This window comes from Sarcophilus harrisii, chromosome 1, assembly GCF_902635505.1.
Source record: "Sarcophilus harrisii chromosome 1, mSarHar1.11, whole genome shotgun sequence".
Classification (NCBI taxonomy): domain Eukaryota; kingdom Metazoa; phylum Chordata; class Mammalia; order Dasyuromorphia; family Dasyuridae; genus Sarcophilus; species Sarcophilus harrisii.
This window is the reverse complement of record NC_045426.1, coordinates 646,607,887-646,624,608: the sequence shown is the minus strand read 5'-3', so window position 1 is coordinate 646,624,608 and position 16,722 is coordinate 646,607,887. Positions and strand designations below refer to the sequence as shown.

The 16,722-nt window shown below is 42.4% G+C and overlaps 1 protein-coding gene across 2 annotated transcripts in view; it reads left to right on the top strand.

The window, feature by feature from the left end:
- The first annotated feature begins 391 nt into the window (after positions 1-391).
- The window catches only part of OLFM2 (olfactomedin 2), a 54,888-nt gene continuing 38,557 nt past the window's right edge, over positions 392-16,722 (top strand). Inside the window, exon 1 of one of the 2 annotated variants that reach the window (XM_031947487.1) lies at positions 392-704. In XM_031947487.1, the coding sequence (XP_031803347.1) occupies positions 636-704 (69 nt within the window). In that variant the 5' untranslated portion in view covers positions 392-635. Of the gene's footprint in view, positions 705-15,912; positions 16,207-16,722 lie in introns of those variants that run through there. The other variant, XM_031947489.1, reaches the window with a different exon arrangement.

The following is a 16,722-nucleotide window of genomic DNA, read 5'->3' as shown; positions in this document are numbered from 1 at the left end:
ACACAGTGGTGTATTCAAGTGTGGGGGTTTGCAGAGGATGGAAGAGAGGGGGGAAGAGAGAAACTAGCAAATCACGTGATCAGAGACCCTCCCCTTTTGGCGTTCTTATGACGCCCCCCAGGCCCCTCATTCTGGGAGAGGGGCTCCCATCGCTGACCCCACCCCCCTTCACAAATCTTCGGGGAATAAAAGAGTGGGGAACCAGAAGACTTTGGCAAACGTTCCGCCCCCAGAGGACCGGCTGATGCCCCCTCCCAGTTCCTCCCCTATCTCTGTTCTCCGCCCCGACCCCGCGGCTCCGGGGAGATGGGGGCGGGGCGGGGGGGGCGGAGCCGGTAACAAAGAGAGAGAGACAGAGACGGAGGGAGAGAGACACAAAGAGGGGGAGACAGAGACAGAGACAGACAGAGACAGGGACACAGATTGGGGTGGGGTGCAGGCTTGGGAAGAAATCCCGACTCCGGGGAGGCCCCCGGAGGGGAGGCAAGCAGAGGTGGTCCCAGCGTGGCCCGGACCGTCCGGGGTGATGGTCTCTGAGGCCGAAAGGAGGCGCCACTAACGGAGGGCAAAGGGGAGGGGCCGGGATTAGCTGGGGGGCTTGGGGACCAAGGGGACCCGGGGCTGGACACCTGGCCATGCTGCTGCTCGCGGCGGCGCCGCCGCTGCTGCTGATCCTGCTGCTGTGCCGAGGCCGCGCCGGACAGGTAAGGGGGAACCCCTGGAAGCGGCCCAGGGCCGTGAGGGTCTGGGGACACAGCGCTTTCTGTCCGGATCGGGGAGGGGCGCCGTGGGGTGGGAAGCTTCCGGCCTCGCCTGTTCCCAGCCCACAGTCCACACACTCCCTGTGCCCCCATCCCTTCCCAGCAAGGTGTGACCCGAAGGCCAGAATCGGGGGGAAACTTTAAGGTGACCACGGGTAGGAGAGGATGACTGGGGGCCTCGTCTACAGCGCCCCCCACCCCAGGGTCCGGACTCTGGAAAAGGGGCGGGGGCTCACGTGTCAGCGTGAGGGACTGTGACTGTGCGTGGGTGAGTGTGTGAGAGAGGCTGTCAGCTGTGTCTCCGTGCCTGCCTGCCTTCGCTCACACCCCTCGGGCTCACACACGGACATGCAGACGCTCGCATACCGCCCTAAACTCCGGCCCCTCTGAAGACGGACACTCTCCCAGGCCTCATGCAAGCGACCCCCTAGCACGTACACAAGAGAAACCGCCCACATTTCTATAGACCTTAGGATTTACAAATTTCTTGCATTCTTTCCTTCGAGTCTCACAACAACCCTTTGAAGTAGGTCTTGTGAGCCCCATTTTATAGATGAGCACACTGAGGCTCTTCCACATTCACTGCAAGTACCCACAGTCACAAAGATAAGTAATTGAAGCACTCCTGAATTCAAGTCTGGCTTTCATACCGCATCCATCAAATCTTTGTTAATCACCTAATTTGTGCATAACACTCTGCTGATGCTGGGAGAAACCGAAAGTTTAGGTACAACACCCTTCCCTAATATGAAATTCACAGTCTAATAGGGATAAGACAGATCATCCTTATAATACATATTAATTACTAATAAGTGCAGGAAAAAAAAGTCCATGTAAGGGCTAAGAGGTGAAATCATGAATGATAGGCAATATCAGGAAGGATTTGCTGGAAGAAGTGACCTTTGAATCAAATTTTGAAGACTGGGTAGGAATTTAACAGTTGAGGAGGAGAGGTCATTCCAGGAATAGGAAACAGTGAGAGACAATGACAAGGAACAGATGTGGTCCAATTTGGCTGAATCGGAGTACTCTACAGTACTTAGAAGAGAATCACATGAAATAAGACTGGTCAGGAAAAGTATATCTAGATCTGGATGCCATGTTAGTTTGAACTTTGCTCAGCAATTGGGATCAGAGCTGTGACCAGCTCATTAGAAACATTAAGACCTAAGAAATGCTAGACTGTTAGTCTTACAACTATGTGAAAGATGGAATAGAATGGAGAGACGGAAAAACCTGTTTGGATACTGTTGCACTTGTCTAGGTGAGCAAAAATGAGGGCCTGAATTGGGAAGGCAGCAGTAGGAATGGGAGCAGTAATGATATGGAAGTGCCATCAACTGGGTTTGAAAAGTAAAAGAGAAAGAAAATTGAAAAACTTGAAAGGAAACTTCAGGGTTAGGAAATGAAATGAACGTTGATATCAAGGACAGATAGTGAAATCCAGGGGGTAGGGAGAAGAGGTTTGGGTAAAGGATAATCAGATCAGTTTAAGACACTTTGAGTTTGAAATGCTAGAGGGACAAGGAAGTGGAGAGTCCTTTTTATAGGTTGCAGATGTGGGTCTGGAGTTCAAAAAATAAATCAGAGGGGGAGATGATTGAATTTGAGTCATCTTCATAGAGGTGTGCTACTTGAAGTCATGGGAATTAATGGATGGCATTCTGAAGGGGGAAATCTGGGCAGGGTGAAGCAGGGCAGTGGGATGGAGGAGGAGGAAGGGACGGATTTAAAAGAGAGTCCTAAGTTGAAAATACCTACCTTAAGATACTAGGAAGAGCAAGGGAATCTTTTTTTTTTTTTTTGTACAAATGTACTCCCACACACATTCCCACCATTACACATCCATCCATCCATCCACAGACACCTCCTACACAAACTCACACTCAAATATACACAGATACAGAAGCCCAGTCTCACACAGCAGCATATTTCCCACTCATGGTCCCACAGTGCCTCACGTGGGGAGTGAGGAAGGGAGGGAAGAGGAATCTTTAGGGAGAAGGGGTTACCGATCTATAAGGACTTCATATGAGTCAGCCTTCTGGACCATAGATTCATAAATTTAGAACTGGAAAAGATGCTAAAGATTATCTCATTCAATTCCATCATTTTACAGATGGAGAAACTGAATTTTAAAAGTTTAATGACTTGTCAACAGTAGTGTACTACAGAGTCAAGAGTCAAACTTAGCTCATCTAACCAAATTTAATTCTCATTTCACCAAATTTCCCTCAGTTTCACCAATGGATCGTTCAGTTATCTCTGTCTCCTAGAGCTTTTTAGAGAAATGTAATGGAGGATCCTTAGGATTTCATCTTCATGATCATAACTAATGAATGTTAAATTCCATAACTTCTGGAAACCTACACCTTCCTGCCTGTATTGATGGTGCTATTTTTTATATTTTTATAAATATGAGTAAACATGATGCTTTCTTTCCTTAAGGCTTTTTTCACTCCTGCTCGTTGTTATGGCCTTGGGGTACTGTAGAGTCCACAAAAAGGGATTTGGAGGGGAGAATCCTAGAATGATAGTCATCCCTTCTGATGATTGGGGGGGAAGAAACAAGAGACTAGAAAGAAATTGACAGAGGGATACAATAACAAAAATTACCCTAAAAAATGACCCCAGGAGCCAAGCCCAGGCTACTAATCTGTATTCCTAGGAGTCTTGCTGCCCCTCCCAAATCCCACCTCAGGCTTTCATACTTACAAATGAAGAAGACATCTCCTCCAGAATTCTGGGGTGGTCTCTGCTCCCTTGTTCCCTCTTCCTCCTACTCCAGGTCTGCTTCAGTGCTGAAATCCTAGACTCTAGAGGAACAGCACAGACTGATTCCTCAGTGATTTGTGAGATGGAGGAAGAAGTATGTTTTGGGGGTGGGAAAGAATCTCTACTTGAGGCTCAGAGAGAGGGAGAAGGTTGGTGGAAGAGAGAAAGGGACCAATTTGGGTGGATGTGAGGTCACTGAAGGAGAAAACAAGGGTCAGTGATAGCCAACACAGGAACAGTAATTAGTGAGCTACTAAATGCACCCAGAGGATGTATTTATAACTATAGCCACAAGGTGTCACTCCCCAACCACAGAAAATCTCCCCCTTTCATTTCCCCAATAGCAATTTTCTGTCTCTGTGGTTTCTGGCCCTTGGCTTCAAGGTCACCAGCCCCCAATTTGGGTCTCTCTTGCTGAAGTATAGCTAGAGCTCTTGTGTGATAACATATACTCTCAATGGGTGGGGAAAGTGCTGGGTTTGCACTGAAAAAGGGTTTGAAGTCATTATGTATCTCTACCATTATTTCATTCTTCTTTCTTCCACATGCAGTAGGTATATGGTGCTTGGTGAAAATCTCTTGAGAAAGAGAGGAAGAACCAATGAGAAAGAAAGAGAGACAAACAAAAGATAGAGAGAAGAGAGAGATAAGAAATAGACTATGAACAATAGGTTAGAGTAATAGGACTTACATGGTGTCAGCTACAAGCCTGGTTACTATAAAGGCATTTTCTTTCTTACCTAATGATCCACTACCCCCTTCCTTTTCTCTCCTCTCTATTTTTCTTGTATAGAAACATTAAGAAGGATCTTAAGTTAAAGTATGATTTCGTTTTGCATAGATGGAAGATGTGTATGACCTTAGAGGAAGGAGTCCCTTATCTAAACAGAGTAACATCAGATATTTGAGAACGGAGATGTTCTGTTTGGGCATGAATTCAGAGAAGACTTCATGGAAGAGGTGATACCTGAATTAGATATTTAAAGAAGAAAATAATTTCCACACGTGGAGAAGTTGGGAGAGACCATTTAAGGCATGGAGGAACAATATGAGCAGAGTCCTTTAAGTAGGAAACAATAGGAAAAGGTCAGACAGAAGAGAATAGAAAAAAATCAAGGATGGAAATATCCCTCTTTGGTTGGCATATAGAATATGTTGTACATCAGGAAACACCTCAACTTGTAAGGTAGCTCATCCAGACTAGGACGACATACACAAGGCCAGGTGGCAACAAGATACAGGGGAAAGAGCTTTGGGTAACCAGAAGATCAGGGTTAAAATCTCACCTCTGATAATTAATACCTGCGTGACTTTGGGTATCACTTAATCTCACTGGGCTTCAGTTTCTTCATCTATGAAATGAGAATGTTGAATTTAGGTGGGCTCTAAGGATCCTTCCAGTTCCAGAGTTATGAATACTCTGAGGATTCTTTTTCACTAAAAATGACAATTAATGATTTTTCATGTGTTTACTTTTAATAGCTAGAGAACACAATTACTTCAAAGCAAAAGAAATAACAATAAACCAAATTCTCCTATAAACTTGGGGTGTGTTCACAAATATACATTTATACAAATATTGTTTTATAATATTATGTATATCATATATTATTTTTATATAATATCGTATGTAATAGAGTGACATGTAAGAAATAGGTATGCTGCAGTGCTAGTTGGTGCAGTGGATAGAGCATTAGCCCTGAAGTCAGGAGGACCTGAGTTCAAATCTGGTCTCAGACACTTAACACTTCCTAGCTGTGTGACCTTGAGCAAGTCACTTAACTCCACCAAAAAAAAAAGGAAGGAAAAAGAAATAGGTATAAACAGGATGTATGCATGGAGGGGGAAATCATGACTCTTGACAGTGTAGGTCTGCTCGTGTCTTCTAGTGATATCATCACACTGTTTCTGAGTGAATCCTAGTCACTTCTATTTTCTGGTGAACATATATGTTTTTCCAGAAGATCTGTTTCTGCCAGATGCTGCACAGTAGGACTCTGCTAGTTGCAACTCTGCTTGTCCCTAGTTTCTGCTAACTGATGGCAAACACAAATACTTTCCGCTCCTTACTTCAGCTAAAGTCTTTGACTATAGTGCTTTCTTTTTCTTCGTCATAAGAAGAGTGGGCTCTTCTATGCTCTTTTAATTGAAAGGCCCAAGACTTTGAATAGCTCTTTTAGAAAAATAGCCACTACCATACATTGTCATACAGTCAGCAAACTGGGTTGTAAGTGTATGCACATTCCTGACTAGAAGGTCTTGCATCTCCAATGAGGATTCTTTCAAGGATCAAACAAGGATCTCCAACAAGGATCACAGATCAGAGGAACTCCTGGCTGTCTTCCAAGTGTCCTCAAATGTGATGTTTTCTTTGAACTGACTGAACTTTCTAATTCTTTGGCTTACCTCTCGAGTCCAAACTAATGTGTATATATTTCTTTTTTCACATATATTTATATGACCATCAAAGCAGTTTCAGGTTTGGAGTCCTCATTCTCCAGTGAAAATTTTTCAAATCATATAGGAATACTGACGTGTCCTTAATACAAAATCACACACAAAAGTTAATGTTTAAGGTAGTAATGTACCATATATACTATGTGTCATATGTACACATATGTATATATACAAACAGAGATAGATGTATGTATATGTATGTGTATGATAGTCCAAACATCTGCCAGAGTTCCTTCCCTCTTCCCACATTTTAACAGTGATTAGTTTTCCCTAAAGTTTGGTAATATATTCCCAGGATTTGATTGGCCTCTATCTCTCTTAATACAGCTTCCTGACCAACTAAAGCATAAAAAATCCCCACCCTAGAGGAGCCAGACCCTCCTTGGTAGATGTCTGAAGATCATATATCATATGAATCATCACATCTTGCCCAGTTGACCAACAAATTTTCATATGAAGATGATAGGGAGGTACTTCTATAGAAGTTAAATGCTACTGAACAAAGTAGCATTTGTTTGCATATCTTTGCTATCGTAGAAATAAGTAAACTTTTTTTTTTGTTAACTGTTAGATAACTTATGAGTGCCTCATTTCATTCCCAGAATCAAAATTAAACTAACGGAAGTACTGATGTCAGGTCCACTTTTAAAATATAGTAACCAAATATAGATCACATGCAGAAACAGCATATGCTTATTTTTATTTTACATAAAATTTTTATTTTAACAGTACATGAAAAATATTATATATTAGTATCACATTTATATCAATAGACCATAATATAATAGTAACAATATCCTATTGCAAAATATGTATCACATATAGCACACAAGAACCCAAATTGCAATAAAAAGGGTAGAGAATGCACTTATGATTTCATTGATACAGGGAACTCCCAGATGAAGAAACTTCCTCTACTCATACAGATCAACACATTCTCTGCAAATTATAGTCTGGGAGAACTATCTAGAGCACTGAGTGACTTCCTCAGGGTCACACTTCCACTATGTGGAAGAAGAAGGTCATGAACCCAGCTTTGGGGCCAGCTCTCACCCATTATACCACCTTGCTTCTTAGTTAGTTATACACAAAGCATGCATCATAGACACTCCATCAATGAGTTTCATCTGGCTAAATAAGTAATTGCTTCTCCCATTTCTCTGAAGCATTGTAATTAGGTTTGGTCACTGGCCAAATAGGTCTGGCACTTTTCCTATGATGTCCTGAGCTTTTAGATGTCCCAGAGCAGTCAAAAGCATCCAGAGACTTGTTAATCTATAGTCCCACTGTTACACTTGAGGATGGTTGAAAGGTGCTGCCTCTAAATTCAACTCAACCCCATTCTCTGAAGAGTCAAATAGCCATGGAGCCAAGATAAACTCAGGCAGGGTTCCTTGACTCTTTGGGTGGGTACCAAGGCCCAATTCCTTCTATGTCTGAAACATCTTATGAATTATTATCTAGCCCTTTTATCTGTCTTCCTGTAATTGGTAAGCAGACTTTTCTCAGGAACTTCTTATCTGTCTGTGTCCATTAATTCTTTTCACCTTTTCCCCAAGAAATTAACTAATTGTCCAATAGGCAATACAATGGTTGCAAAACATTGTACTCTAGGACCTCCTCCATTCTCAGGTGTTATTCTTTAACCCCTACCATATGGTAGGGTATGATGAGTTTCCATCAATTCAATATCTTGTATACTACCTACACATGATGGTTTCTCAGTGGGACTCCCTTGAAAGTCTTGGCAATGAACTTTGATGAACTTGATTACTAGGCCATGGTGTATTGCCATCTAAGATTTTCTGAATTAAGCTCATAGACAAATGGTAGAGGCCTCTCTTAGCTGATCTCTCAGTTAAGAAATATACTGCTTGGGACCCTTTGCTTAATCTCCATCGTCTGAGACTCCAGAACACTAGAAATCTCTAGGTATAATTCTTGCTCAAGCATTAGGAACTTTGATGTAAATGCTTTGACACCATTCCTAGTAATATATTGTAAGAGTATGTGTGTGTGTGTGTGTGTGTGTGTGTGTGTGTGTGTGATTTCATAAAGCCCTTTGCTATAATTTACAAAGAGAAAGAAAAGATTGGTTCAATGATTCAAAGTTCACATGTACTAATGGACTTCTCTGATGAAAGTCCCCTAAGCCCTCAGTAACACTTCTGTTTGACTGCAACCCAGATCTCTGGACATCATAGATAGCTTATATCTCTTCTCCCAGTTACACTAAAGCTTCAGTGTTCCAAGGCCATCAGTTCAGAACAATCATATGCACCTCTGTCTTCCCTGGCAGATATATTCAACTAATAGCTGGCTAATGATGCTACCTGTATCTCACAGCAGTTTCCAACTTGGTGCGGCTCAAAATGAAGAAGTATGAATTATTGTCTATCCACACTTGAACTTTAGCACCATATCTATGATCTTTGAATTTCTCAGTGACATCCCACTTCAGAGCTGAGAATTCTAATTTGAGTATAGGATAACAAGTCTCATTGTCACTATGTCCTCGGTTGGCAAAGGCCATTAGTTTCTGATAACAGTCACTCTTTTGGTTTAGAACCGTTCTTAATTCTGCCATTCTAGCATCTAGTTGCTGAACAAAGGACTTTTCTGGGTTTGCATAGGTTAATGGTGATGCATATATAAGGCAGCAGGCCATATCTTTAAAAATTTATACATATTCGACAACCTAACAATTTAAGAAGAATTTCAAAGAGTTCAAAAGAAACTGACCTTCCATGCCCTTCTGCTAATAATTCTCCTCAATCACATAATCATTGAATGGCAATAGCAGAATAGTGCTTTATAAATTAGTAATAACAACCACCAAATCTTAGAAAAGCCCTTAAATCTCAAAGATTTTTTTGAATGTGGCCAATTGAGGATCACTTTTATCTTCTCTAGTTGAATGTGAATCCTTAGCTGAGACACTGTGACCCACATACTGAGGCTCAGCAACACTATTTTGCAATGGTAGTTACTAGTAGAATGTAAAACACAGATGAGAGAGAGAAGAGGGAGAGGGAGAGGGAGAGAGAAGAAGAGTGATAGCTTGAGTATTATAGTTTGGAAGATTATAGTAGTGATGGGAAAACATAGAAGAGTAGAATGGGATACCCTTGCCAATAACTATGGTAGTATATTACCATGATTATGAACTCAGAATTGGGATGGGAAGCAAAAAGTACACATTGGTTTGCTAAGTGATTGGTAAGAAAATGACTAGGAAATATAATGAAGTCAAATTGATAATAGTGGGTCAGACCCAGCACCATTTGTGTGTACAGTAGTCTGCTCACACACTATTAAGCATTACAGTTCATTCAATGACAAACTTTATATGCCCATTATAATTTCAGGCTATCTAAGAAAATATTTTAAAAGATGGCAGTGATCTATTTGCAGGCTACTTCTGTGATCTATCATCAGGAATTTTTGAATGATTAACAGTTTGGGGCAATTTTCAGGAAAAAAAAGATTGAGTAGGATCTCCCTAATTGCAATTGTGAGTAGTCACTTCATATTTCCCCAAAATCTTTTATACCTCCCTTCAATGTTTATTTAATGTATATCTCCTTTCAATGTTTATTTAATGTCCTTATTTCTATATTCAGAGATAGCTCCTCAAATCAAAAGTCTTCTTCAAATTTTAAATCTACTTTTTCACTATGCTTTTCTTTAATTTTGGCTTCCATGTTCTCAAATCTTTTAAAGTTTTATTCAGCAAATAAATAATGAGGATTGCAATATCATATAAATGTGCAGTATCATATAGTAATAAAAGCGGTCATGCCAATAAACACATGTATACATGTAACACCAACAACTGAAAAGTGTACACCAACAATTCAAATAAGAAAAAGCAGAATATCAGTTAATTCAATGCCAAATACAATTAAGCAATGCCAAATACAGATCAAAATCTTGATACTACTATTAACTTCAAGCCCTAGTGATTAACAGAAATGTAACACTACTGTAGGCAAGAGGCATAATGCATTATTATCAAAGAGATTCAAAAGCACAATGTTTGGGGAATTCCATAGTATCCAGTGAACCAGTCATGAGGAAGAAAGTCCCAAGAGGAGGATATGAAAATCTCTTCTGATCTGAAAGATCTGGTATTTAGATGTGAAAGATCTAAAAGAAACAATTCCAATGAAGAAATAAAAAACATTTTGAAATGGGACTTAAGAGAAAATTTTTTAGCAAAAACAAAAATTTAAAAAAACCTTACTATTATTCAACTAAAAGGAATATAACCTTCAACTAAAAACCTCAAACACACTGAAAAAAAATTGCAGGTTGAGCATTCTCACATGAAGCCCCTGTGGACACACTCCACTTCACAAGGCTATCTCAGGTTGAAGGTCCTTATTCATTTAAAACCTATGCTCATAAGCCCCACTGATGTGTTTGCCTTTAATAGCCAAAAATACAATTCAAGATACAGACATTTAGTGAGATGATAAAGTAAAAAAAAATACTGAAATATTTCTCCCTTAAATTTGGTGAGCATTTTCTCACAAAAACATACCATCGTGGGAAGAGTAGATATGCATGTGATAATCAGGTAGATTCAGGTGAGATTCAGGGAACACATGTAAGGACCATGTGTTGTTATGTTGTTATGTTATACTGTAGAAGGACACAGAACTAGGGAAGATGTGTGGCCAGGATGCATATGTGGAGAAGAAATTCATGATTTTGACACTTTGGGCTTCTGTTACCAGTGATGTCATCATGACACTACTTCTAGTCTCTGCTGGATGTATATAGTCTCTTCCAGAATTATTGTCAGTGACAGATGCTGTTCCCACAGACAACTAGTACAACTTACAACTTGACTATACATTTGGTTATGAAACTTCTCTTCTTTCAGCTCCTGGACTCAACCAAAATCATTGGCCATGCATTTTCCCTTCCTCAAGAGAAGAATGGGTTCTGCCATACTCGTTTTGCTTGAAAACTCCAAAGCATTCAACAGCTCTTTAAAACAAAAACAGCAATCTTTATATTCAGCCATAGGATCAGCATATTGATGGAAAGGTCAGAAATGATGAGTAGCTGAGAATGTTTTGTCTTGTTCTTTTCAGAGTTTTAACCCTAAGTTCCTCCATCTCCAGCAAGTGATACTTTGTTTCAGAGGCTTTTTTTAGCTAATGCCCTCAGACTTTTATCTTAAAAAAAACCCCAACAACTTAATTTTCTATTTTTTTGCCTATCTGTTGGATATCTCTGCCTGACAGTATGAATCTCTGCTAAATAGCAGACTATACTTAATCATCATCCTTATAGAGGCTGCTATTCCTGCAAAACTTCCAGGTGCTATAGGATTCAAGTTCTCCTTGTTTTTCAATTCTAAAACTTCTGCTCTTTTCCACAGATTGGGACAAAAACAGAGACAAAGCTATACCTAGGGTATAAATCAAGGGGGCATAGGAACATTACTGTCTTTATTATGTTTTGGGGTGGGGCTGATCTTAGTGTTCCTAATCAGTTTATTCCATTCTTGGTTCCCAGCCCAGCTGACAAAATTCTATAAGGAAAGGGGCTGGTTAAAGAAAAAAAAGGACAGCCCAGACTTTAAGGTGCAAAAAATTTTGAAGTGCAAAGAAATGTCTATTTTATTGGCCATTTATAAGATGTGATAAAGTTCTTCAGTCATGCTTAAAGAGGGAAGAGAGTCATTGAATAGCTTAAGGATCTGCCTTGACCTCAGTTGCCCTTTATCCTCTAAGGAACTATTTCAGACTGAAGACAGTTCTGAGGAGCGTGACTTCTAGAAATGAAGAAGAGAATCAACTATGACTATTGAAGAAGAACCTCGCCTTTGAGAATCATTCTTAATCTTGGGGGAAAGGATTCCTCTCCCAACATTAGTCATAACTTTTTGAAGTGATACTACTTATCTCCATTGGCTATAGAAAGGACATTCAGTATGATGCTAAACTAGTTAGTTGAGGCAGGAGACAGCTCTAAAGAATGGCAGTTGAGAAGAAAGCCTACTTTGGAAGACCTCAACCCCTGAGAGGATATTATTCTCTGGATGGAAAGAGTACCTTTTCCCCTCACAACTTTTTATCTAATGGGAGATAACAAATGCAGCAGGGAGCGTGCCCAGTCAAGGCCCAAGACCAGAGGAGCTTTGGAAGTCAAGAGAATTAGCACTGGCTGTCTGAAGTTGAGTTTCAGAGAGGGACAGGTCCCAGGCACCCTAGCTGAGTCAACTACCCAGCAAAGAGATGCAGTCAGGGAGCTACATAAAAGGAAGCCACAAGAGAAAGGATAGCAATTTGTGAAAGGACAGCTTTGTGGAGCTAGATTGGGGAAGGCCTTTTTTGAAAGATCAAGGAACTTATATTTTATCCCGAATACAATGAGGTACCACTGAAAATTTCTGAGCCAGGGAATGATATAATTAAAACTATGTGTTTAGGAGATTATTTTAATAGCATGAGAAAAAAATTAAAGAAGGTCCAGATACAGTTAGGAGACTAGTGTCCAGGACAGTGGTGATGAGAGCTTGAACTAGGTTAATAGCAATGTGAGTAAAGCATTAGACAGATGCAAGAGATATTGTATTGATAAATCAATAGGATTTGCTCATTAATTGGATGTAGTATTGAAGGAGATAGATGAGTAAAAAGCAACTGAAATATAAGGTCTTGTAGACAGGAAAGGTACTAGGTGCATCAACAGAAAAAGAAAAGCTAACAGAAAGACTAATTTAGTGGAAAAGATAGTAAATTCCATATAACTACTAGGAAAACTGGTAAAAAGGGAGAACAGGGCACTTTTTCCTTTTCTCTACTTGGTTATAGGGGGTGGGATATGAATGAGAAGAAATTTTGAAGGAAACTTTGAGGATTTAGCAGAAAATCCAAGAGAATAGAGCAACTGGAAATTCAGAATGGCAGTGCAGAGGTATCATCAGAGCTGGCCATATTTACTTATGTATGTAGGTTACAAATGAATGAATGAAGACATTTATTAAGCACTTACCATGTGTCAATCATGGAGTAGACTCTCTCTCTCTCTCTCTCTCTCTCTCTCTCTCTCTCTCTCTCTCTTTCTCTCTCTCTCTTAGAGAGAGAGAGAATGAATTGGCTAGTTTTGGAAAAGGGAGTTTCCTCATTTGGAGTCTCCTATATCTGTCAAATCATAGGTCTATTCCTTTCCTTTATCCCTTGTCTTTCCACTAAAAGCATTTTCTGTGGCTATCTCCTGTGCTTGGAATGTTCTCTCTCCTCAGCGCCACCTATTGATTTTCCTGGCTTGCTTTAAGTCTCAACTACAATTCTTTCTTCTACAGGAAGCCTTTCTCAACCCTTCTTAATTCTAGTTCCTTTCCATTGTTACTTATTTCTCATTTATCCTATATGTAGCTTGTATATATAGTTTGTTGTTTGCTGATTGTCTCTCCCCTTTAAATTGTGAGCTCCTTGAGGGCAGGGACTCTCTTTCTGTATCTGCAGTGCTTAATTTACTTGTGCCTGGCACATAGTAAGTCCTCAATAAATGTTTATTGTCTTTTGACTATGTCCCAGACTTTGTGGTAAGCTCTGGGGATCCAGATTTTAAAAGTAAGGCAGACCCTGCCCTCATATAACATACAGTCTAATAGGGGAAGTCAACTCATATAGGGGAGTTGTGGACAGGAAAAGGAGTTTTGTTCTATGGAGTGATGGGATGGTGAGTTGGTCCATAGGGCAGTGATTTGCATGGACTTTCCAGAAGTAGGAGTATATTTGATATGATTATCGTGCCCAGAATAAGATGAAAAATGAAGTTCAATGAGAGCTGGGGTTGGGGAGAAGGGAAATGACAAAGAAGCCTGGGGTATCCAGATGGCTAAATGGGATATAGAAGCAAAGCCTGGTTTGACATCTAGGCTCAGCTAGAGTGGACCAGATAAGTTTTCATTCACCAATCTAGATGACAGGGCTTCAAGGAGGGAGTCATGACAGGATTAGATGATCTCTCTGAGAGAAAGGTTTTATAGAGAAAAGAGGGCTGATGACAGAACCTTGATGGGATTCTCACATTTAAAGAGTAGGGGGAACTGGTGTGTGTAGGGGGAGAGGAATTTAATTTAGTCTGCTTGTCCCCAATGACCACAACATTGGTGGAATGGTGAAAGTTGCAAAACACAGATTTCAGTTTGATAGAAGGAAAAGCTTCCTAAGAATTACAGCCATCCAAAAATAGAATGGGCAGCCTACAGATCCCAGTTTTCCTTCATTGGAAGTCTTTTAGCAGAAACTGTATGACCACTTGGCAGAGATATTATATATAGAGGGTATTCCTACTTACACCTGTTAAATGGACAACCTCAGATCTCTTTCAGCTCTAAGAGTGAGGAACAGAAAAAGAATATGTGATTAGGGAGATAGACAAAGACTCAAGAAAGAGCTATGTTACATGAGAGGTGAGGGTATAAAGAAGCAGGAGGTGGTCAATTGTGTGTCAATTGTGTGTCAAATGCCATAGAGAAGTAAAAGAGAAAGGACTTTTAAAAGGGGCATTAGATGGAAGGTTGCAGGTGACATTGGAGAGCTGTTTCATTACAGTGGTGGGAATAGAAGCCAGAATTCAAATGGCTGAAAAGTGTGTGGGTGATGTGGCAGCAAAGAGAGATAAAATAATAGCTTGAGGAGGCATCGAGGTCAAAGGAAATATAAGAAAGAGCTGAACATGTTTTTAGGCAGAAAGGAAGGAGCCAGTAGAAAGATAGAAATTGAAGATCCATAAGAGAGGGAATATAACTACAGGAATGAGATCTTGAAGAAAGTGGGAGAAGATGGGATCAAGAGCATATGGGCAAATGGTTTACCTTTCACAAGTAGGAGGGCCACTTAATTTCCCTGACCCGGAAGGAAGGAGAGGATCAGAGAAGTTAAGGAGACTGGAAATGAAAGGTTCCTTCCAGTTCTAATATATAGAGCTTCATCTACTGCCTGTAGCTTTGCCAAGGTTGGTGGAGGGGGCAGGCAATGAGATTGGGAAAATGACACAGAGGGAAGAGACAGATTGTTTGCCCTTGGGAATCCCAGTCTGAGGGAGGAGACAGAACAAACAAAATGAACAGAAATTTGTTTATAAAATTACACTTATTCATTTTGGGGGTGGGATAGAACTGGGATGGATCTATTTTTATCACTATGACTCCTTTTCCCTACATCTCATTTTTCTTATTTAAATTGGAATTGGGTTTGTCTTGCATACAGTCTATGTCTTACATCCTCTGCAAGGGGGTATCTCCGTAATTCTTTCCCTGTCCCTGTATCTTCTGTATATTGCACTCACTCTATATAATGCCCTCCCTCATTCTAAAATTCTTTTTCAGTCTGTACTGAATTTGGCCCAGAGAGGCTCATGCTCTCTCTCCCCTACAGAGACACTAGAGAGCCTCTGAGGGAGCTCTTACACCCTCCAGATCTCTCTCCTTAGTCTGGGACGGATCTCAAGTCTCTGAAGCTTGATCCCTACTTTAGAGGCCTCGGGAAATGATCTCCTGACCATTCCAGCTACTGCGGTTGCGGTCGGGGAACCTGAGGCGACCCGCTTTGAGCTCTGGATGGGTCCTCCCTTAGGACTTGGAGGCGTGGCCGCTGAGGTCCCCGGAATACCCCAGGCTGAAGTTTCCTCTCTTTGGCTCGGGTCACTGAAGTGGAAAGCCGGGGGTCCCCCCCCAGCGGGGGCGGGAACACAAATGGGCGTGACTTGTTGCGTCACGACGGGGCGGAGTCCCGGGTGGAGAGTCCCGCGGGGGCGGAGCCCAGGAGCAGTGACGTCAGGCCGGTTGGAAGTGCCGGCTGAGGCGCTCCTAGGAGGGGGGCGGGTATAGCGGGGTTTATAAGCGAAGCGGGAGAGCCAGAGCAGAGAGCCGCAGCCCTAGGTGCTCGATCGTCCCCATACGCCCTCGTCTCGGGCCCGCAGTCCGCGAGACCCGCGGACAAGCAGACCCAGGCGCGGGGGCGGGCAGGCAGGGGCCGCGGGAGCCGGGGGCGGCGGGGGCCAAGCCGGCCCGGGCAGGGGATGCGGCCACGGCCACGGCCGCGGAGCCATGTCGGTGCCGCTGCTGAAGATCGGGGCTGTGCTCAGCACCATGGCCATGGTCACCAACTGGATGTCGCAGACGCTGCCCTCGCTCGTGGGGCTCAACGGGACCGTGTCCCGCGCGGGCACCTCCGAGAGGATCGTGAGTGACCTCGGGGTGGGGGGCGTGGTGGGCACCAGGGTCCGGCTGGGCTCGGGGTGTCGAACTTCGGCGGCGCCCCGCCGCCTGCCTTCTCTCTGGGAAAACCCAATTTCTTATCTCTAGCGTAGACGCCAGTGGCAGATTTATCTGTCTGCTGTCTGAGAGGCGGTATAACCTCACATCGTGCACCCCCCTCTTTCCACTCCTCCCCCGCCTTCGGGCACCGGCTCCTTCACCCTGCCTCCCAACCCCAGGCGGGAAAACTGATGTCCTCCAGAGGACTGGATGGGTGGAGGGCCTGGAGACTGCCCCCCGACACCCGGTTATCATTTGAATGTAAAAGCCTCAGTTGAGTGTGCTAGGCAGTCCGATTCTTGAGGGAACCGGGTGAGCTGCGGATACAGGAATTTACAAGCTTCAAGCTTTGGCGTCTGTGCTGCTGGGTGTCTCGGTGTGTCGTTGCTGGGTCTGTTACTGTGTCTAGTTGTCTCATGTGCAAGCCTGTGTTTTTTCCTT